Source organism: Anguilla rostrata, chromosome 7 (genome assembly GCF_018555375.3).
Source record: "Anguilla rostrata isolate EN2019 chromosome 7, ASM1855537v3, whole genome shotgun sequence".
NCBI classification, from domain to species: domain Eukaryota; kingdom Metazoa; phylum Chordata; class Actinopteri; order Anguilliformes; family Anguillidae; genus Anguilla; species Anguilla rostrata.
In genome coordinates this window covers 50,541,928-50,565,407 of record NC_057939.1, presented here as the reverse complement: position 1 = coordinate 50,565,407, position 23,480 = coordinate 50,541,928, and the positions used below count along the sequence as shown (strand labels likewise).

Sequence of the window (23,480 nt, the reverse complement as noted above, 5' to 3'; positions counted from 1 at the left end):
GGTTGAGAGTCGTTGAATTCTGACCAGTTTTTTGTCTGCCAAAACACAGTTTGGCAAACGGCTCAGAAGTGGTTAACATCGACTGTGTTTTTGACTTAAAAAAAAAAAACCCGAAACTTCCATGAGTTTGTAAGTGAAAGTCAGTGGACAGATGTTGACTCAATCTGGGCCAGCGCCTGTTGGGGCGGCGTGGGCTCTTCGTAGGAACTCAAAGCGCTGGAACAGCTGAGCTCGTCTCCTGTTTTCAAACACACGTTTTTAACGCACAGGTTAAAAGGTCACGTGCATCAGACGTAGCGCCCGAATAAGAAGAACGTGATCTTTTTTTTTTTTTTACACACGAGTTCCTCCTCCTCCTCCTCCTCTTTGACCACAGCTGTTGTTTTTGCGCTTCACGCTCCTCGCCCGTCAATCGCGGCCGGTTGCTTTGAACTGTGTTTTCTCTCTCCTCCTCTGCTTCTTTTATTCACCCCCCCCCCCACTTCCTGTTTGCTCAGATCGACTCCGTCGAAGCGGAGCTGACGGACGAGAGGACGTTTGATCGGCGGTTCTCCGGAGATGCGGACGACACCTTCCACGCGTCCCTGCTCGGTCTCCACGGCAGCGCCCACAGCGCCGATCTGCGCTTCCAGATGTCCGCGCTGGCGTCGACGCCGGAGGTAGACAGCCCGTCGGCGGCGAGCGCCGCGCACCAATCGCAGAGCGCCGAAACCCGCGGAGTCGTCACGCGTCTGTCGAAATGCACGCTTGAAAAAATACGACCGCGTCAGTTCGCTGTAAAGAAATGCACCACCACTTAGAGATGAGGTGTAATCGCAGCTTACATTTAGTGCGTATGTATATATTATCATGTTTAGTGTTACTATTACTAAAAATACTAAATGCATGTTTTTGATGGTTCGAACGAGCTGTCGGCTGAAGAAGTTGACGAAATGAACGTTTTTAGCTCCCTCCCCCCCGTATCTGTCCCATTTTATCGTGGTTATCTTGCAATCCCAGAATTCCCGTGGCCTGTGAGCGAACGAGTGGGGTCTGCAGACTGTCACAGCGTCCGTGCGGATGAGTTTCACCTTCAGAAATGCAGTCGGCGGCGGGGTGACGTGCGCTACGTTCCGAGATCGTATCTCCCCACTCCCACTCGGCTTCAAAGCCAAATTCTGACGAGAGGCAGAGCCGTTCGACGACTGATGAGCTTCAGGAACATTCCGGGAGAGTTACAAACTCCCGGCCTGCGAGAGGCGAAGAAGGCAACAGAGAATCTCTTAAAAGCTGCAAATCTCTTCCGAGGGGGAGGAATCTTTACTGCGCGCTATTCCCCTCCAGCGGGCCCTGCTTGCAGTCTGTAATATTTGAGATTTACTGTGGCAAATCCCGCAGCCGCAGATTTTTTATTTTCTTTCTTTATTCTCTTTTATTGTTACCTTCAGGATGCTGCGGTGGAATCTGCCCGGTGATTCATAGTCACGGGGAGCGGGCTCCACTGCATCGCGTCCGTGGAGACGGAGCTATATTGTGGTTTTGAACCACCACGCGCTCTAAAACAGGATCAATTAAGTTTACGACTATTCCCTGGCGGACGGCCGCGGCCAATGAGAGGGCCCGTTACTGGGAGCAGGCGGAGGCCAATGCAATGAATTAATTGTCGGTTGGGATAATTGTAATTCTAATGGAGCGTAACCCTGCGGTGCAATACGGTTTGTTTTGTCTGGCAGGCAGCTCAGGAGGACCTGTTTGCGGAGGCCTCCTTCCCGGCGCCGCTGGCTGGATTCGCTGACGAAGCTGAACCCTTTTCCCCGGAAGAGAAGCCCATAGTTTTCTCCCGGCCCTGGGGTTCCGCGGCCCCTCCCCTGTCGCTCGGCGAAGCGCCGCTCCGGCACGGCTTCGAGCTGGCGGAGCCCGAGCAGCGCTCCGCGCCAGAGGTGGCGCCCCCCGGTGGTCATGATGAGGAGCGGGAGTCTGCAGAGACTGCCTTGGCCATCGAGGCCTTCCCTGACATTACGCTCCATCTCAGGGGGGGTGACTCCCCAGGGACGAGCACAGAGGAGCTCTGCATTAACCCACCAGTCCATGAAGGCTTTGTGAAGGTAATAAGCCCCCCCCCCTCGGAGAGATCTGTCTTTCCCTAACAGCTTAATCTGCCGCCCACTGCGGTCATTGTGCAAGCGTCGCGCTCACGCCAATTTAAAATTGATTGGAAACCTATTGTGCTCGCGAAGAGGTTCCAGAGGTTTGGCGCGTGAAGTGTCTGCTACAGAGGCATCGCTCTTAATGATCAGCTCCCACGAGGCTGGGGAAAACCTGAGCCATGGATCTGTGGTGTATCATTAGCTTACCCAAATCAATGGATTCTTTGCGAAATCTTAACTAATCACGCCTCCCAGCCAAAAAGAAGTTCTCTCTAGGTTCCGTTTGTCTTGGAGAAAAAGTCATGGGAAATTAAGATGCGTATTCAAATGATATACTGCATATCAGATCTCTTGAGACGTGCTTTAAATTGGGTACTGTAGCCGAATTATTAAGGGGGAAAGAATTATTTTCAGCTACACTGACTTTTCAGAAATTATCTTATCTACCCTTGTTGCACCTTTAACTCTGTTCAGTGCTTTGGGTATACGACGCGAGCTTCATGAATAACATGTATTATTATGGTTTGTGCAATCAGACGACGGAGACAAAACTTTGTAAAGATAGGGAAATCATAACCCATTGCTGAAATTGTAGAGCAGCTCTCGTGTCTGAATTCCATAGCCTATCCAGTCCCCTCACCCCTTGCCCATCGTGGAAAACGCTTAACCATATTAAGGTGTGCATGGTAGTTCGTAGTTGCATGAATAGCAGGCAGGAATGTGATCTGTGCATGCATCCTCTGTCCTTTCCAGTCTAGCGTTTGGACTAGCATCTGGTCTCCCGTTTTGTCTTCAATAATATGCTGTTGTGTTTTAGTGTGTAATTTTAATCAGACCTTGCGTCAAATAATGAAATGCTTTGTCCTTGAGAGACCAGTAAGATTCCTGCTGATGACTGAGTCTTATCTGTTCTCACTGATACTCAGAACAGGAGTCTTCTTTCACATGACGGTGCATTTTGGTTACTAACACATTTTGCAATCTGCAAGAGAGTTTCAAGCTTTCACAGGCATGTGTAGAGCTCAATTATTTTAGAGTATTTGACCTAGATCGGGATTGAATGCGCATGAATATGATTTGGGGAACATTATCATCACTGAGTAATGTGCTGTTGATAACGCTCCCTGTAGCGTTGTTTATCAGTAACAGTAGGATCCTCCATGGTGTGCTTAGGAAGAAGAGCTATGCGCGGAATCCAACCCCATGGAGGGGGCAGATAAACAACAGGCCGCCGCAGGAAGCACCTTTGAAAGGACAATTACAGTTGTCAAGGGCAACTCCAGTCTCGGTAAGTTATTGCTTTTCTTTGGAGTTCTTCTCCGTATGTTAATACAAGAACACAAAGACAGTAGTTCTGATTCCTCGCAAGCTTCAGCAGTTGTTTATGATCATTTCATAACTATGAATCACTTACAATAACTATTGAATATATTTTTGTTTAAAATGTATGTTTACATTTTTAATGCTTTCAGGGGTGTAGTAAATTTACTGAAACATCCTGTTCCTGTCATTTTCAGAACACAAACGCACACATCACTTTTTTATGTTTCTACCATCATTTTCCTTAGAACCTCATTTTGTTTAACATTGTTGGAAAATGTTTTCCTAGCAATCAAGTAGATATATTAGCTAATAAAAGACATTGTCTCCCAACCTCATTATTTCATTCTGAAAATTGCACCATCAAATAACTAATAGGTAATAAATGATTATGTACAACAGCTGTGATGGACAAGCACAGGGTGTTTACGAAGTCCAGTATAGTTCTGAAGCTCAGTGTGTTTCTGAAGCTCAGTATAGTTCTGAATTCCAGTATAGTTCTGAAGCCCAGTATAGTTCTGAAGCTCAGGGTGTTTCTGAAGCTGGTGTGTTTCTGAAGCCCAGTTTGTTTGTGAAGCTCAGTGTGTTTCTGAAGCCCAGTATCGTTCTGGTTCCAGTGTGTTTCTGAAGCCCAGTATAGTTCTGGTTCCAGTGTGTTTCTGAAGCCCAGTGTAAACTCTGCAGTGTGTTCGGCAGGGATGACCGTGAGCGCCATAAAGGACGGCTCGGGGATGCTGATCCGCAGCATCATCCACGGCGGGTCCATCAGCCGCGACGGCCGCCTGGGCGTGGGCGACTGCATTTTGGCTGTCAACGGCGAGCCCACCACTCACCTGACCAACGCCCAGGCCCGGGCCATGCTCAGGAGGCACTCTCTCGTTGGGCCAGACATCAGGTAAGCACAGGGGCCGGCGTTCGGACAGGGGCCCAAGGTCCCCATTTATAAAAGAGTCATAAGCTCATACTGTACACGGGAGTTAATACTGTATCCAATATGCACTGTACAGCTGTATGATTTAGGTATAACTGCCAATATTAGCACAGCTTATCAGCACGCATTTAAAGTCCACTCAATAGGGAAATTGTATTAGGCATAGATCCAGTTTTTTTTTTTTCTTTGCCATTTTTTGTGTTATTTAATATTATTATTTTATAGTTTACCGCATATTTAGGCTGACTGTTGGACCAGTTGAACCTGTCAAATGAATGAGACAGAGGATACAGATACAGAAAGGTTTTTTTAACCACTGGATGTGGTCTCTCCTTGAGAACAGTGGTTTTCCGTGTGATACAATAAGGGTGCAGTTTATTCAGAATCCCACTCATTAGTGGTTTTTTCTCACTGATAGAATAACGTGAATGAAGAGAGCTGCATGAACTGAATCCATGCGGTTCATGGCCGTTTACTTTGACACAAAGCCATTTTGAATTTGGATGCTTACCAGGCACTGGAGGTAGATTATATTGACACGATTTATGGACAGATGCAATGATGATTTGAAAAGCAGGGAGTTCATCAGTTTCAGTTGAATACTGTGAGCAAAATTCCTTGAGGTCTGCTTTTTTTTCTGTGGAACCAAGGTAGACTAAAACCCACATGACTTATGTGCCTCAATCTAGTGTTTTATTAAGCATACAACAATCTGAGCGTTCAGAGTATTATCTCTAGACATAGTACATGATGGGGTAGTCATTCGAGTTGAAATCCTACTGTAGCAGCATCATAATGTAATATTGTACAATATGTTACAGAATGAAGACCCCTTTAAGTTTATCAAAACCTATTTTTCGATACCCTTCTAAACTGACATGTTTTAAACAGTGCATGTTTTTTTGATTTTGTATCATCAAACTCAAATTTAAGTTTATGCTGATGTCACTAAAGGGTCACATAATGAAGCTAAAAGTACTAGGCTGTCTGATAAGAATTTCCTGTTCATTAAATTACCGACATGTTAATTTAAGTACCTTTTTTGTGTTCATCTTTTGCAAAAGAGAGTTGCTAGAGGCATGAAACAATTTAGAGAAAAAAAGTTTATTCCCATGTCACCCTGGTTACCTTAAAAGCACCCTCCCTGTGGAGTATCCACCATAGTGAGCTGCTGCCATCGACTAGTCTGGGCTTAGGCCCCTGCCTGTTTTGTGATTGCCTCTCCAAACTGAGCAGGGGGCACTGTTGTTCTTTTGTTTGTCTGTGGAATGGATAAAAAAATCTTTGGTTATACCTATCAAAATTATGTTTTCAGCTTTACTGTACATTTGGGATTGGCCTGGTGGTGAACCGTAGTTGACCTCACCTTCCTCTAGTCCTGCTATGCCATAACACTTATTTCTGGAGAAAACTGAACTGAAATACCGGGCTGTCCTGTCTGTCTCAGAGTGCTGTCTACAGCTGCTGTGTATCAGCTCTTTTCACGCTCTCAATTTCTACGCTGCACTGGCTCCCCTGTTAAACCCAGGATTAAATATAAAGCGCTGCTTACTTCCTGTAAAGCACTTACTTGCCTTGGACCGTCATACTCGTAGGATGTGATTGAACCTCGTGTTCCCAGTCACACTCAACGACTGACTTCTTGGTGATTGCTCACAATCGTTTAAAAACAGTTGGGGGAAGAGCTTTTAAAAATCACATGTTAAGACTTAACAGTGCTTAATTATGTTGGTTTGGACTTTTAGATGACTTTTAAGTTTAACTGTAATTGTGCGCTCTGGGATGTATACATGAAGAGCATTTTATACAAGCTTATTGTACTGTATTGTATTGTGTAGATCTTCTTGCGTGCCAGAGGACGATCAGTGCCCCTATTATGTGTGAGTATGGCTAACGGGCTAACGGGCTAACTGCCCAAGCTAACGGTGTGCCCACTGCCCCCTTCCCCCTCCTTCTCTTCTCCTCACTCTGAGCCAGGTCATTGTGATGTCATCTGTATGAGTACTGTTTGTGCATAAAGGCATGGGGAACCAGTCTGGCCCTAGGAGCTTTATCCAGATGACTCCAAACCAACCCTTAGGAAAATGAAATAAACTAAAAAATACATGTAAATAAAATATATTTTATATTACATATATATATATAATAAAATATATATGTAAATAAAATATAACATTGAGATATTGCAACACTTTGCAATGTATGGCCAAACATAAAAATTATTGCAACTTTTAATTACTGTCATATGAAATACACTGCTATTAAATATATCAAGCCACATATCCATATATTTAAGTCCTTATATTTGCAATATATTGAAGTATATTTAATTTTTAAGGGAACACCACACAATGTACAGGGAACCGCAACTGGAGAGATTATGTTTTTTTTTGTTTTTTTTTTGACAACACAGGCTCTAATGTGCCTCTTGAACGCAATTGTTGCCTCTCGAAAGCAATCGACCCTTTTCCAGTCTCGCCTTTCAAGGCGGCGACTGATTGTCACTGCTGGTGATTCGGCAGTCGTCAAAACTCGGAAGCAATCAAGGAACCAAGACCAAAATTTGAACAGGAAAAAAAAATGCAGTTATTCTACTGTTTGTTGGATTCTGTTTGTGCGATTGCAGGCTCAAAATGCTATTTTGGTGTACTTCAGCTGCCATACAATAAAGTATTAAACAAAAGCTTGAGTTGAAGTTTAAGCTGATGTCACTGAAGGGTCAGAGGTAGCAGGAAAAAGAACCAGGCTATTTGATAAGAATTCTGTTTTAATGAAATTAATCTTACCTAAATATTAGTGTTAGAAAATGTGTTAGAAATTCACTTAGTTGAGGGTTCAGCAGCATTAATTTTTGATTCATACATTCTTGTACTCTACATTTAAACATTAGTTTTGCATATATTTTTGTGTAACTTTTGTTTAGTGTCTAGAACATCACTAGTGTTTCACATTTCAGATTTTCTCAGGCTACAGCTGTTCTGGAAAAATCCACTCACTATCTGGATAAACCTCACCCCAGATGCCCCCAACACCACTAACCAGAGTCCCTGTTTCCCATTAACTCTTTTATTTTTGTTGTTGTGTGTTTTTTAAGGCTTCCAAGGCCCATTTCCGTTGTGAGATTTACACCTTATGCGTCTGGCAAAGTCACCCATCACTCACTAATTCACTTTCGCATTTGCTCTGGCCTCAGAGCAGGGGTACCTGACATGCTGTAGAAGGGGCGGTCTCATATGCCCTTCCCCAGCGTGTGCATGCAGTAAATGTGCATCGTGTCACTTCCATCGACTCTTGTCATCTTCATTCCAGTGTGTTGGTGTGCTGTAGAATTCTGCTCCTTGCTTTTTGGAACGTTGAATTCATCCAACCAAAACTGCTGCCCACTCGGGGCTGTGCGTGTCAGAGGTGGCCAATAGCCACGGGGTGCTGAATCGCCACTGGGTCTGCGGGTTTTTGTTGTTAACCGGCACTTAGTTGATCAATTCAAGTGGTTGATTACACGGTTAACCCCCCTTACCCAGTTTCTTGGGTGCTTGTTGTTTTTAAGGTGAAAACAAAAACCAGGAGACCCTGTGGCTCTCCAGGACCTGGGTTGGCCACCTCTAATGTATATAATATTTACAAATTGTAAAAAAAATAATATATGCATATGTATACAGTGAGCTTCATAATGTTTGGGGGGAAATGTCTCTAATAATTTTCTTATTTCTCAGCCTCATAATGGCTTCCTTGACTTTCACTGGCACAAAGCTGGTCCTCATGTCAACAAACGCCGATAACAGATTTCATAAGCAATCGTAAGCCTACAGTCAAGATTGAATACTGAAAGCTCTCTTGTTCATGCACTAAGGAACCAATTGAATATACCTGACTAATCAGAAACACCTGTGAAGCCATTTGCCCCAAACATAGTATGTATAAATGTAGGTGCTGTAATTTCTTTGTGGTGAAACCAGAATGTATGAAGTTGACATTCTCAGCCTTAATGTGCACTTTAACCGCATAGGAATTGTTGATTTCAAATATAGCGCTGAGCCAAATCAAGAAAAAATATGTATCTGTCCCAAACATTGTGGAGCTGACTGTATATATGCATATTTATGGTATACTTTCTTTAAATAAGCATACAATATGTCTGATTGGAGTACTCTTCCATTGTCGTAAATAGCTCAGGAAAATATGTATATTTTGTGTAAATCCTGATTAATAAATAAATGCAGAGGTTTATGAACATCCTTAAAGCATGTTTATTTATGGTGATATGGAAATATTTATGAATAATTCATCCTTGACTCACCTTGGGCAGCAAAAGAAATTTTTTGAAAAAGAAAATATTATTGCATAAATTGTCTTCCACAGTCTTGATCCTCTCACTAAAATATGATTAAAGAGAGAGTCTAGACAGTCTGCAGAATGGAAATAAGATCGATGACAATGTGCAAGTTGTTGTCAAAATCAAGCCATTGAAAAAGATATGTATATATTATTCAAATAAAATCAAGGCGGACTTTCTCTGGCTGTTTTCAGATGATATTTCCTTCATAATATTTTTCCCCACCTATACTAAAGTAAAATTTATATTTTCACAGCGCTTGGGTTGATAAGCTAATTCCCTGCCGCATTGTGCTTTCTGCAAAGCCAGTGTAGCCACTGGTAGGATGAATCCATGCATGAATTCATCACTGAAATTTGGATGAAGAAATTAGAGAATTGTTTTTGAGACATTTTTGTAAAGTATCATTTTCGTTCATGCATGTGAACAGGTGTGAATGCATTCATTAACAAGTACTCTGTACACAAAAGATGACGATGACTTATTTTTTGTGATCTCACAAATGCGTGTTCTGTGTGTGTGTGTGTTTATTGACCTGTGTGAGCGGTCTAATCCTGGGGTGGTGGGGTGTCTGTCGTCCAGTGGGGTCTCTATGGTGGCTGAGTTCCCCATCCCTCTGTTCCAGCATCACATACGTCCCGGCAGAATATCTGGAGGAGTACAGGCTCAGCACAGGATGCCAGAATGAGGACGTCTTCACCCCCGATGCACCTCCGCCTCCAAGGTGAACACACCCAGATCCACTGGGGAAAAAAAAGTTTATCACAGTTTAGCTTAGAGTGTCAAATACGTGCTGTCAAGTTAAATACGTGATCAAGCTTGCGCTGTACAACCTAAATGGCAGTCTGGCTCAATGAATTGAGTAGTCGCAACTTTAAAAAATGGATGAAGTCATTAGAGCTCAATTAAGTATATGCTTGAACAGGGCATCATTTTTTCTGCTCAGATGGTTTGAGGGAACCAATTGCTGGCATAAACCATTTAAATAAGCTAAGCTCTGGGGCTTGGCAGTGTGGAGCAGGCATCTCATGCTTGGCAGTTACGTGTTTGCTCACCTTTTCAGTGCTTTTATTTACGAAATGATAGGTGATAGATCAGGTAAATCTTTTAAATTCGAAAGTCTTTCATCCTTAATGGATGTGTGTTTTGAGATCCACAGCACGTTCCAGTTGAAACTTTTGTGTTTATTTTTTATATTAGTTTTTAGTCAGTATCGGTACCATTTTATGAATTCTATTCCGGTTCATACCATGCGTGTGAAAATTTCATTTTTTTGTCTTTGCTTCTTCAGTGTTACAGCCGTATTCAGTATTCAGCATTTACGTAAATGCTATATGTTCACACGAGTCATATATAGTAGGCTGTAATGTCCTAGTCAAAAAAAAAAATCATAATGAATAAAGCTAAGTATTGCTTTCATATCAGTCTTATTTCCCCTTTAAAGCACAGGAAAGGCCTAGACTCGTAGAATCAGAATGTGAAGCAGCCGCTCTCTAAACGTCCTTACAGCAGGTCGAGCGCCAACGCAACATTATCGCTCTTTTACTCTTTTCCTGAAAGTCGAATTTCTGAAATCGATGAGGAGCCCCGCGCCGCGTCTGTTTGTCTTTCGAGGCGAGGGAGAGGCGCGGCTGAGCGGTTCGGCTCGCGGCTGAGCGCAGCGGGTCGAGCGCGGTCCTCCGAGCGTCCGTCTGTCTCCAGATTGATTTCAAGGTGAAGCTCCCTCGGCTGCAATCAGAAACCTAAAAGGTTGTTATGTTCCCGGCCGGGCGTTCGGCGGCGGAGCCCGGCTGGGGCGCGGCGAGCGGCGGGGCGGTTTAATGTAGTCGACGGAAGGTCGTTTTGGGCCGATTCCGCGGCCGTGCTGGGACGCTGCTCGGCGAGGGGTTGTAACAGAAGTTCCGGTGTGTGTTTTTTTTTTTCTACTTTCCCCGTTAATAGCGGAGAGATCCCGGAGCTTCCGGAGCGGGAGGACGGAGAGGGGGAGGAGAGCGAGCTCCAGAGCGCCGCCTACAACAACTGGAACCTGCCCAGGAAGTGAGTGTGCCCCCCTCCGGAGCCCCGTTAAGGCTGGCAGAGCGGCCACCGCGGCTCACAGTGGCCCATTAGAGCGGCCCACTGCAGGGGCCCACTAGAGCGGCCCACAAGAGGGACCCACATGAGAGGCCCACAAGAGGGACCCACAAGAGCAGCCCACAAGAGGGACCCACATGAGAGGCCCACAAGAGGGACCCTCAAGAGCAGCTCACTAGAGTGGCTCACTAGAGCGGCTCACTGCGGCCATTAGAGTGGCTCACTAGAGTGGCTCCTTAGATAGGTTCACTAGGGCGAGTCACAAGAGCAGCTCACTAGAGCCATTAACAAGAGCTGTCCACAAGAACAGCTCACTAGAGCCATTCACAAGAGCTGTCCACAAGAGCAGCTCACTAGAGCCATTAACAAGAGCTGTCCACAAGAACAGCTCACTAGAGCCATTAACAAGAGCTGTCCACAAGAGCAGCTCACTAGAGCCATTAACAAGAGCTGTCCACAAGACAGCTCACTAGGCCATAACAAGAGCTGTCCACAAGAGCAGCTCACTAGAGCCATTAACAAGAGCTGTCCACAAGAACAGCTCACTAGAGCCATTAACAAGAGCTGTCCACAAGAACAGCTCACTAGAGCCATTCACAAGAGCTGTCCACAAGAGCAGCTCACTAGTGCGGCTCACTAGAGCAGTCCACTAGAGCTGTCCATTAGAACGGCCCAGCAGAAGATCCATGCTCTGAATTTCAGGTCTGCTCCTTGTTCCTAGATTCATGTTTCTTAAATAAAGCCAGCTGGGGGAAAGTGGGGAGGGGCAGAAGTGTGACTGAGCACACTCTTACTTCTTCACTCACCCCCCCCCCCCCACTCCCCCCACAGAGTGGAACTGTACAGGGAGCCAGGGAAGTCCCTGGGCATCAGCATCGTCGGGGGGCGTGGCATGGGCAGCCGCCTTAGCAACGGAGAGGTAATGAGGGGCATCTTCATCAAGCACATCCTGGAGGACAGCCCTGCCGGTCACAACGGAACTCTGAAGACCGGGGACAGGATCGTGGAGGTACTGTCCCATATAACCAATATAATAATCATAATAATAATAATAACTTTATTTTTGGAGTGCTTCTCTTCCATCCAGCACTTAAAATGAGAAAAGGAACATGCATAAAATATATTTTAAAAAATATGACGTAAGCGATGGAAAGAACACAAGTAAAACACGTCACAGAAAAAAAGTCTGGAAAACACAAAAACTAATAATTACAGGGAATGAACAGCGAGTGTGAAAGGATGAGTTTTTTTCTAAGGGATTTAAAAATAGAGACGGTCTGCTTAGCGCTGATATTCAGTGGCAGTTTAACCCCAGGGCCTAGGCCTATTCACAGTAAACTACACCAGTGATTACAGTCATTAGCCTGGCTTCTATCAATATCCATCCTTAAATTTGGCTTGCTGTTAAATGAAACTTGCTTGCTATTGAATGTTTTTTTTTCCCTCCACTGCCAAAATCAACTCCTCAAACTGTGTTTGTGGAGAAACAGTCAGACTTGCTTTTTTTTGTCAAAGTCAAAGGGACAAATGTTTATTGAATTCAGGCTCTTATCTTTAATACTGCAATTAAATGTCCCCCAGAGTAATACCCAGCTTGCACCGCTCTGAAAATAGCAATCTCTGGCAAAATGTTCCCAACTTTATTTTCAGTCGTTCCTGGCCATCTTCATATACTGTGTACTAAATATTTTATATTCAATGGATTATTTTAAAATGCATACTTATTATGAGTGTTTATCCAGTATTGATCGATGTCAGCTGGAGATGTAAACTTCTAGTGGTTTATTTCTAAAATGTAAAAAAAAATGTAATATGCACCAATACATTAAAAAGACACAATATTAAGGATTTTAATTTTATCCTGATTGATTTTGAGTTTGGTGATTATCTTGGTTGTTTGGATCCGATTTATTCAAAGCGTATACCAGGTCACTCTTCCAGTGTGTGGACAGGGCCCATGGTCTGACATTATCGTATCTCGCACAACTTAACTCCCACTGAATGAATGATTGTGTTTTTTTTAAAATAGGCCCTTGTCTTTTTGTAACATGCATAACAACTAAATATTAAGAGGATAATTATTTCATAGTTTGAATTTATCTTGCCAGCAGATGGCACTGTGACAACAATGCCGCTGGAAAAAATATGCCGGGTATTGTTTTCCTGTCTCCCATGTGACCGAGCTGCACAGAGTCATTGGTGTTGACCTCTTGGAGCTGTCAGTTTCCTTTCTGAATGTGTTTGCCGAGAACTCGCATTTCTATTTCGCCTTACTACCGTCGTATTTGAGCACCGGACGAAGAGAAACAGAGTGGCGTGCAGTCCGCTGCTTCAGAGCCGCGGTGTCAAACGCAAATCCTCTGGGCGCCAGCTTGAGCCGGTTTTAGTTCCAACCCATTGCCCTTGTTTAATTGGACCAATTAGCAATTAGTACAGGGGCACATGTGCAGACTTTAGCTGTGATGTATCACTTAATCGAAAAATGCCAAATGGCGTAAATGAATGAGCTAATGAATGCATTCAGCAGAAGGTTAGATTTTTTTTAAAAAAGCATGCAAACGAGCTCCTTGGAGACTGGTTTTAACACCCCACATATACAAGATACAATGTTTAAACCCAGGACTGAAGTTTATGAGTGTGCACAGTGCTGGATTTCAAATTTGGTCCTGGGGAAGCCAGAATCTGTTAGGGTTAAGGTTAGAAAACGTGTTGTTGTACTATGGTCTTGCGCTTTCACTTTTATTTACGAATGGCTCAGTTTTAGTTACCGGGTGACCACACTTGCAGCCAGTATGACCCCAGTTATTTCATCTGTCAGTTGGCAATTGAATCAATTGAAAAATGTGACCTCTTTCCAAAGGAATTATTTATCAGACAGCACAAATTAAGGCGGTAGTTAATCTGTCTGATTAAAGGGCCAGGGGTGTGAATGCAGAATATTTATTCTCCGTGACATACATAGTTATTTCCGACACAACGGGACCTTAAGTGAGAAAATTATTCTTCGGTGGTCTAATTAAGAACAGTTAATGGCTCATTACTATTCAGAGGTTGCAATGACGGTAGGAAAAGGGAAACCAGACACAACACAGTGTTTGTCCCTGGGATTGGGTTCGAGAAACCCTGCGGTACAGCTAACTCATTCAGTCCTAGCTGCCTTCTTTTACCTGTCCTCATTTCACCCTTTCACTCCATCCATCCGACTCAAGCTCATAGCCCCAAACGCTATAGCCCTGTAAACAAAGCCCAGGATAAAACACCTCCCTCTCCCCTTTTCACAGTTTGACATTATTCCTCGTCTTGTTTACACACTTTCCCATTGCACATATCTGTTTACATTAAAATGTGAAAAACAGGCGTTGTATTATTGTAATGAATCTAATGGTGAGATCACATGGGTCTTTCATCCATTTTTCAAAATTGTACTTCAAAGAAGAGAACGTAAAATTGCTGCTGACCTTGAATTTCTCGCCCTCCCCTCGAGCCACGGGTTCCGAAACTTTAAACCGAAATGCATTTCGTTCCATTTTCCGTCTCCCAACAAAACAAACACCTTTCAACCGAGAAAGAAATTCACCTCCGCAGTCATTCATGCCTTACATTATTTAAATGATAGAGTGCTTCTTCTTTTTTTGCGTACTGTTCTGCATAAATAACTGCTTGTAAATGTCGAATGTTACATTTTGCTGGAAAAATTCCTCCGTGCAGGTGAGAAGGTATTGGAATGCAATATAAAACAAATTTTTTTAGAAACTCAAGCGCTGGTTATTAAGTGTGGGTGGTAGTGCTGTACAGTGGGTAAGGAACTGATTTTGTCACCTAAAGGCTGTAGGTTCGATGCCTGAATTGTACCCTTGTGCAAGGTGGTTAACATGCATTGCTTAAGTATATATCCAGCTGTATAAATGAAAGCAATGTAGATACAAAAAAGAAATGTTGTGTAAGTGGCTCTGCATAAGAGCGTCTGCTAAGTGCCTGTAATGGTTATTCTGTAATGTAATGGTTATTAGGTACTGTAATGGTTATTCTGTAATGTAATGTAATGGTTATTCTGCAATATAATGTAATGGTTATTCTGGAATGTAATGTAATGGTTATTCTGTAATATAATGTCATGGTTATTCTGGAATGTAATGTAATGGTTATTCTGTAATATAATGTCATGGTTATTCTGGAATGTAATGTAATGGTTATTCTGCAATATAATGTAATGGTTATTCTGGAATGTAATGTATGTATCTGTAATATAATGTCATGGTTATTCTGGAATGTAATGTAATGGTTATTCGTAATATAAAGTCATGGTTATTCTGGAAAGTAATGTAAAGGTATTCTGTAATGTAATGTAATGGTTATTAGGTAATGTAACAGTTATTTTGTGGTTTTTTCCTCGGCGGCCGCGCCCGTCGCGCAGGTTGACGGGGCGGACCTGCGGGACGCGAGCCACGAGCAGGCGGTGGAGGCAATCCGACGGGCAGGAAACCCCGTGGTCTTCCTGGTGCAGAGCCTCGCCCACAGGACCCGGGTGAGTCCGTCATCAGCACCACCGTCACCGTGCCGACAGGAGGCTGTCTCCGTTTATGCCTGATCACATTTCCCCAAAATATGCAGATAAGCTGACCATCACATGTTCCCTGGAATACATGCCCATCCTTCCTCAGCCTCCTACAGTACATTTTTGAACACGTTTGAAAATAATTTTTAAAACCTAGCTAGCCATGGCCATAGTCATATTATTTTGGCACAGAGCACACTATGTCTGTGTACGTCTACATACCGTGTTTGTATATCTACATGCATCTTCTATAGCCAGGAACATGCTGACAGAATGTGGCTATACCCCTTAATGCACTGCTGTTGTTCGCTGTATAAAGATTACTATCAGGTTAACCGGTTTTGTTTATATAGCGAAAACGATTAGCCTTGTCCTGTTGCACACCATTTTTTTCCGCCTAATGCATGTTTAGTTCCAAATTAGGGATGTTAACAACATTAAGCAGCAACAATAACTTTCAGATTGTGGACTAATAAGGCAATTCCAGAGATAAAGGGCCAATATCGAGGCACTCAGTGCTCCCACATCAATGGCGACGCTCCCAGTTTCAGGCTTGCTTGCTCAGCATCATGAACATGATAATAACGCTCAGCCTCTTCTCATGCATGACCGCCCTTTAACCTCCACGCACATCAAGACTAAAATTCTCTCCATCTCTTCTCCCCCCTTCACTAACCACCACCCCCCTCCGCCCATGGTCCCGTCTCCTCCCCAGCCCGACTCCGTTCGTAGCCCCACCCCTACCCCCGTCATTGAGAAATATGTCACCGCATTAAAGTCCTTTCCGCACCAGCCACGCAAGGTAATCCATTCTTCTGTCTGGCCTGCCTCGTTTAGACCGTAGTCTTATCTGGCTGCTCGGAACTTTCCGGAGAGCGAGCATTTACATCCTCCCCTAGCAGTCACGCTCGGGCGCGTATGTAAGGAAGTAGATAAATTCAATTACGCGGCGTCCAGGGAAAGTGACACATCCACAGCGGCCGGGCCCGTTTAATTGCTGCGAGTTATTTTCAATTCCTGCTCCCAAATTGAATCAGACTACCCAGCTGGCCTCCCTAGCTCCGATAAATATTCACTTTGCGCTTTTAAGACTGCAGATCCGTTACGCGTAGCTCGCCCGTGAATAAAATATAAAGGATCAAAGCGCGTTGTCTTTCCTGAGCTCCGCTCCGTCTCTGGCTACGAGAGTGACGAGTCACGTGACAGCGCCGCGTGGAGAGCCTCGCGTTCGGATTATTAACATCGGGGTTCACCGAAGGACATCAAACCCCCTTTATGTCTGTGGTTTTGGAACAAGGCCAGTGTGGGGCTGGAGCCAGTTCCGGCTGCCCCCTTAAAATGGGCGAGCGTTACCCGTATTATCCGCAAACAGAGATACATGAAACATAACATTGGAAACCTGGAACCTGAACTAACTGGTTCCAGGTCTACAGTTACCTGTGGGTCATAGTGCTCCATTTCCCTGGACGGCCTCTTTGATTGAATTTGTTGAGACAGATTTGCATTTAACTGCCTTCTTTTTTTTCCAAACTGGTGATTGTGTGTTGCTTCTAGAAGCCGCCCTTGCCCTTCCTGCAGCTAAACCCTCTTGCGGTCTCCGCCCTGCGCAGCACTAATCAAACTGCAGCCTGCTCACTGCCCGCCCCTCTCCAGGTTAGCCTGCACCCCCCTCCCCTCCCCCACCCCCCGCCTGCACTCCTGCACCCGTTCCCGGCTAACTAGCACGTAGCGGTTCGCTAACGGTCCGCCGCCGGCGCGGCTGTTTCCCAAATTGACACTACGGTCGAGGCCCACTACGGTCCGATTGAGACACTGTGGTCCAGATGCACTGCGGTCCAAATTCTGTATGGTTGAGATGCACTGTGGTCCAAATGCTGTATGGTTGAGATGCACTGTGGCATAGAGGCACTACAGTGCTGGAGGTGAGGAGAGGACACAGCAGTTGTGAACGATCCTGCTGCTAGCGGAGTGTCTGAGCATCGATTTTTGCAAAACGTTTGTCGTGCGAACAGCTGTTGCCAGCAGCGGACCGATAGTCGATCGCTTGCAGGGAAGTCTAGGGGAGTCTTTGACTCTGGTAAAGCACACAACGCTTACTGCACCATTCAGCCAAACTTTAACCTCCACCTTACCTATAACAAGACCGAAAGTTGAGTCTCATCAATTAGCACACTGTAAAACTATTTTTAATTACCGCACTGTGTCTCAGAAGCAGGGTTGTATGTTCACAGATAGTCAGTGTTTGTGTGGTTCCACAGCCCATCAGTCTGGGAATTTTCAGTAAACCCCGCCCATCGCATCTGCGCTGGGGATGCGATTAGCTCTCGCGGCGCGGCGCTGACCACCTGTTCACCTCCAGCAACCCCCTCGCCAAGGGCAACCGTTCCTCCGTGCGGCCGGAAACCTCCGCCGCCCCCCCGCCTCCTTTTTATTCCCCGTTCGGAGTCAGCTCCCGAAAAAAAAAAAAAGAGGGAGATGAAAAATCCGTCCCACCAGATGTTTCCTACATAAGAGGCGGCGCCATTACAGAGAAGCAGCTGCCGTTTCACAGATGGCCATTTCGGCCATCTTTGTTGATCACCATTAAAAAGCCGATGAATATGACACATACGTGAACCCTGTAGGGTGTAAAGGCACGGCAAGCTAGGCCAAATGAGTTTTAGATCATTTATAAGCCTTCCTGCATATACGCTCTTACCACTTGTTAACGACTGAGGTGCTCCTTCTACAAGTGTAGATCTCGCTACGTACCGGTCGTCTGTGATAAGGTGCTTCCGTCTCTGTTTGACGGGTGTCTAACATGTTCGAGTCTCTGTCTCTCGCACCGAAATGCCGGTAACAGTCATCAACTGCCGACGCCATCGAAGAAAAGGAGACCCTGAAAACCACGCACAGCAGTGCCAAGGTTAGTATTCCTCAGTTATGAATAATTTATTTATTCCCTTTGCCTGTTATTGCATAAAACCTGTATATGTAAGCCTGTGTATGTAAGCCTGACCTTTGACCTTTGTTGTGGTGTCCTCGTGTGTTACAAACGTTATGAAATTTTTCTCTGTTCCTGTAGGGGGCTGAGAGTCACAGTAGACTTTTCCTCCGCCTCTCCCCAACTAACCCCTTTACTCCTACTCCGTTTAAGGTTTGTGGGACTCTGTGTGTCATACTAGCCTAACCCTTCCATGTATGTGCGTACAGCCACGCGTGACCATCCTCATAGGGGTGGGCGATAACACGCTTTTAGACCCTCACCGCTACGCTTGTCAGACATGGTAACTAGCCTATTCATTCACACTGTAGTGGAGGTCGTCCTTCAAACTTTTCCTATAAACCTACAAGTCTGATTGCTAACATGCTAACCAGCGCTGCTTGCTTTGAAAAGCCTTGATTAGCTGTACTGATAGTGTTGTTGAAGTAGAACTGCTTAGTATTCTATGCAGTTAGGAATGCTAAGGATGTCACTGGGCCTTGTGATGGTATGATATCCATCCTGAACATTTCAATGGAACCTATGGTGTTATGGTATCAGCAACATAAATGCATTGCTATGAATGAATTGAATTAATATTAGTATGTACATATCCTCACATATCGTTTTAGCGTGGGCTCCAATGATTATGATGAAAAAGGCCAATATTACTGTTAGTTATTCAAACTAATGACTTATTAATAAGCTTAGAGAAACTCTAAAACCAATCTCAAATTGAACATGATGAGTTTTTTAAAACAAAGAAGCTAAAACATTTGTTTTTAATTTTCCTATTCTGCTATAATGTTCATTAACCATATTAACTCAGAATTCCCTGACATATTGTGTACATATTGTGTGTAAGATTTTTTTTTTGGCTGAAAGGCTATCGTCCACCCCTAGCCCCATATATTTCATGGCTTCCATACGTGCATACATGTGGCCCTAACCCCTCCCTCTTCGTCCCCCTGTCCGTCCTTTTAAATGTGGCATATGGAATGATATCATCAGTGCAGTGAGTCAACTGTGTAATGTCTGCAGAATTTATTCAAATAATAGAAACAATCAACACTAAATGACTATGATAAGCTTAATGTCTATTCACTACAGGTTGTATTCAAATGAATAGAATAGAATAGCAAAGTCAAAATAAGTTTTCAGAGGAAATAAAATCCCAACCTATCATACCTTTTATTATTCAGACTTCAGTTAATTAGACATTTTATTGAAATACAATACAAAGGTAAGTTCTCTCATTTTATAATATTTGCTTCACATGAGCCTTAAAGTGATTTATTTCCGCTTGTAAAAATGTGCAGATTACACAGTATTGATGTTAAAACCAGGGCTAAGAACATTTCTGTTAGCCAGTAAAAGCCTTTGATCTACTCTGAACCATCATATTCATGAACTCTCTGTGATGTGTTCCTTCTTACAAGACCAGGGCTTGGTCTTTATTAAAAATAATAAGCCGTCAAACTCAGAATATATGAAACCAGTCTGGTACAAACCTAACATTTTCCCATCTTGTGGAACTGCTGTGTGGGACATGCTTGCGTTTCACTTCTAGGGATTTTTGAGCACTTTTTGTGAGATGCTGATTTAACGTTTTCTCTGCGTCGCTTCAATTTCGCCGTCGACGGCAGCCTCCGGCGCCCAGGGACGCGGGGAAGCTTCCGGGGTCGTTCCCCGCCCCGCTCGCCCTGCCCGTGGTCCCTCTCGTGGGGGAGACGGACACGGACACGCTGACGGAGATCCCGGACAGGCCGGCGCCCCCGACCGACCCGCTGGGGGAGGAGGACGAGTTCGGCTACAGCTGGAGTGAGTCGCCGGACCTCCGGAGCGGCGCGAACGCGCACGGCGGCCACTAGGTGGCTCACTTCCGCACATTTACATGCGGCCTGGCTCCTCACTGTGACCCTGATGAGGCGGAGAGTTTCTGTCGAGCGAATCCTGACGAGCTCTGCGCTGGGCTGTCCGACCAAATCAACCAAATATCGATTCATTATTATCTGAGTTTCCCAATAAACTCTGTGACAGACAGATGTCACAGTGCGAAACCCAGATGGGATATCCGAACGACTGCTTCTTTATAGACTTAATATTTCTGCAAGTGCATTATTGTTTGACAAGGGCATTGTACAATTTTCGACATGGATGGTAGTGCATTCAGCATATTGCACTGGTGCTAGAGGCTAATTTTTATCTGGAGTCCCTGGGCAAGTCTAAACAACACTACCGATGTTGAGAGTGTGGCAGGCTTGTGATTATAAAGTGTGTTCAGGTGTGTGTAAATGTAAAGAGAGTGTTGCAGCTCGTTATTATAAAGTGTGTTCAGGTGTGTGTAAATGTAAAGAGAGTGTTGCAGCTCGTTGTTATAAAGTGTGTTCAGGTGTGTGTAAATGTAAAGAGAGTGTTGCAGCTCGTTGTTATAAAGTGTGTTCAGGTGTGTGTAAATGTAAAGAGAGTGTGGCAGGCTTGTGATTATAAAGTGTGTTCAGGTGTGTGTAAATGTAAAGAGTGTGTTACAGGCTTGTTGTTATAAAGTGTGTTCAGGTGAGTGCGTAAGTGCACGGACAGCTTCTCACCGTTGCCGTGACGCTCTCCTCTCAGAGAAGGTGATCCAGCGCTACGGCAGCCTGCCGGGGGAGCTGCACATGATCGAGCTGGAGAAGGGCCGCGCCGGCCTGGGCCTCAGCCTGGCGGGGAACAAGGACCGCTCCCGCATGAGCGTCTTCGTGGTGGGCATCGACCCCCGCGGGGCTGCCGGGGCCGACGGCCGCATCCTGGTGGGGGACGAGCTCCTGGAGGTGAGCGGGGGGGTCCGTCAGAGGAGGCATCTGGGATCAGCTTTCCCCTGGCCGTACCCTAACCTTACCTATTACAGATAAGACGTAAAACTGATTCCAGATCAGGGCCTGTAGGCCAAGCCCTGACCTTCCCTTTTGCAGCTAAAATGTAAAACTGATACAAGATCAGGGCCAATAGGCCAAGCCCTAACCTATTATATGCTAATCGTAATGCATTTTGAATTAGATTCTCATAACCTTGCCTATTATAAGCTAAAAAAGTAAATTGATCCTTCATAAAAAAACTCCAGCTTTATGGATATAGGATCAGTTTTGCCTTTTAGCTTATAATTGAGAAGGTCAGGATATGGACATGGGAGGCCTGGTCCTAGATCAGCTTTCCTAGTCTGAAACTCTGTATGAGTTCAGGCCCTGAATTGTGTGCTGCTCTCTGCGTTTGTACGAGCAGATAAACGGGCAGATCCTGTACGGCCGCAGCCACCAGAACGCCTCGTCCATCATCAAAAGCGCCCCCTCCAAGGTGAAGATCATCTTCATCAGGTGAGAGCGCAGCAGAGAGGGTTGGTTTGGTGGCAGCCTCTGTTCCTAAGCCCGTTGTGCTGGCCTTTTTCGTCCAGTAGAGGGCGATCATATCATTCAGTGAGGCAGCCGTTAGACTGTGCTCCGTGTTAGTGATCATAATGTAATACCTGCATGTCTGTGCCTTGAGTGTGTGGTTCATACCCCCACACACCTCAACCCCTGCAGTGGAGTTTCTGTGAAGTCAGCTGCCCCCGACCACCAACACCCAAACTGGAGGAGAGGATTTATTTGGCCTGGTCTGATGAATGTGACAGGGTCAGGGGCGTGGCTTTAGGGAGCAGTCCCACTGTGAGTGACAGGGTCAGGGGCGTGGCTTTAGGGAGCAGGCCCACTGTGAGTGGTGGGGTTGGGGGCGTGGCTTTAGGGAGCAGTGCCACTGTGAGTGACAGGGTCAGGGGCGTGGCTTTAGGGAGCAGGCCCACTGTGAGTGGCGGGGTTGGGGGCGTGGCTTTAGGGAGCAGTGCCACTGTGAGTGACAGGGTCAGGGGCGTGGCTTGTGGAGGGACAGCGAGGAGGCAGACGCCCCAATGGGCCTGCTAGACACTGTGAAGCCCAGTAATCTTTAACACTCAGGGATTTCCATTGAGACCATTGAGGCCCTGAGACTCCATTGGGAAAGGTCAGACCGTCAGTCCTGATCTTTCTCAATGATGTCAAACAAACAGGAACACGGAGGCGCTGGACCAGATGGCCGTGGGGCCTGTGAAGGAGTACGGAGACGCGCTGGATTCACAGACAGAGGTAAACACCACCGACACAGCCTGGCCCACCAATCACATCTGAGGAAATCACAGGTAAGCACCACCAGCACAGCCTGGCCAGCCAATCACAGCTGAGGGATTCACAGGTAAACACCACCAGCACAGCCTGGCCAGCCAATCACATCTGAGGGATTCACAGCACTTTCCAAAGGCCACAGCGACTGCAGGCTTTCATTCGAACTAAGAGCCTAACCACCCGTACCAGCTGATTACCCTCTTTATTGATTCAATCGGGGATGTCGTTTCTCCTGATTTTGTTTTCTTAATCAAAACGTACTGATTTCCAGACCATAAGATTCTCTAAATCTCTCTAGGGTTGCTGGCATTTGGCTTTAATGCTGAAAATTATCACTCGCTAACATCTGTGCAAGAGAGTGCAGAAGTCCCCTGTGGAGTGTGCTTATGACATAACCGAACCACAACAGCCTCCGGCTGAGATGTTTAGGGTGTGAAAAATGAGTTTCCTGATTGGTCAGGAAAGATCACATGATTAGTGCAGATGGAGGTGAGAGGAGGGGGTGGAGCTCCTGGAGTTCAGGTCCTCAGCTGTAGATCATTTACATTCCTCAATACACAGATGACATTTTACATCTTCCCTCTGACATTTTGGGAATCAAATGGTAGAGCAGTGGTTCCCAAATGTTTTTTTGATCAGGTCCCACTTTGGTCATTTTTAAAGCCCCCTTGCCCCCCACACACATACATCCTGTGCCGTGTGTTTTTCCTTCAACTCTGACCGTGCCCCCCCCCTTGTCTCTCCCGAGGGGGGCGTACCCCCCCACCCCCCCCACTTTGGGACTCACTGTGCTGGAGTGTACATGCTGCCACAGTGATCTCTTATTATGAATACCTTTTATGGGGAGAATGATATATTTCATTTGATTATTACTTTCGATCTTTTTTCACAGGACATGTGTGCTGCGGTTTCGCCTTCAGCGATCGACGTGGACATGTTCCGATACGTGCAGCACGTAACGCTGTCCAAGGTGAGTGGCGGGAGCGTTACCGCTTGATTCCGAATTAGCGC

At 45.3% G+C, this 23,480-nt stretch overlaps 1 protein-coding gene across 1 annotated transcript in view; it reads left to right on the top strand.

The window, feature by feature from the left end:
* LOC135258649 (multiple PDZ domain protein) overlaps positions 1-23,480 on the top strand; it is a 55,168-nt gene that overhangs the window by 19,346 nt on the left and 12,342 nt on the right. The window contains exons 18-34 of the mRNA XM_064342092.1: positions 432-659; positions 1,713-2,084; positions 3,300-3,414; positions 4,143-4,341; positions 6,216-6,257; positions 9,336-9,434; positions 10,652-10,747; positions 11,615-11,792; positions 15,198-15,308; positions 16,054-16,140; positions 18,181-18,243; positions 18,403-18,474; positions 19,947-20,121; positions 20,914-21,110; positions 21,559-21,650; positions 22,358-22,433; positions 23,362-23,439. Of these exons, the coding sequence (XP_064198162.1) occupies positions 432-659; positions 1,713-2,084; positions 3,300-3,414; positions 4,143-4,341; positions 6,216-6,257; positions 9,336-9,434; positions 10,652-10,747; positions 11,615-11,792; positions 15,198-15,308; positions 16,054-16,140; positions 18,181-18,243; positions 18,403-18,474; positions 19,947-20,121; positions 20,914-21,110; positions 21,559-21,650; positions 22,358-22,433; positions 23,362-23,439 (2,280 nt within the window). The remainder of the gene's footprint in view (positions 1-431; positions 660-1,712; positions 2,085-3,299; positions 3,415-4,142; positions 4,342-6,215; positions 6,258-9,335; positions 9,435-10,651; positions 10,748-11,614; positions 11,793-15,197; positions 15,309-16,053; positions 16,141-18,180; positions 18,244-18,402; positions 18,475-19,946; positions 20,122-20,913; positions 21,111-21,558; positions 21,651-22,357; positions 22,434-23,361; positions 23,440-23,480) is intronic.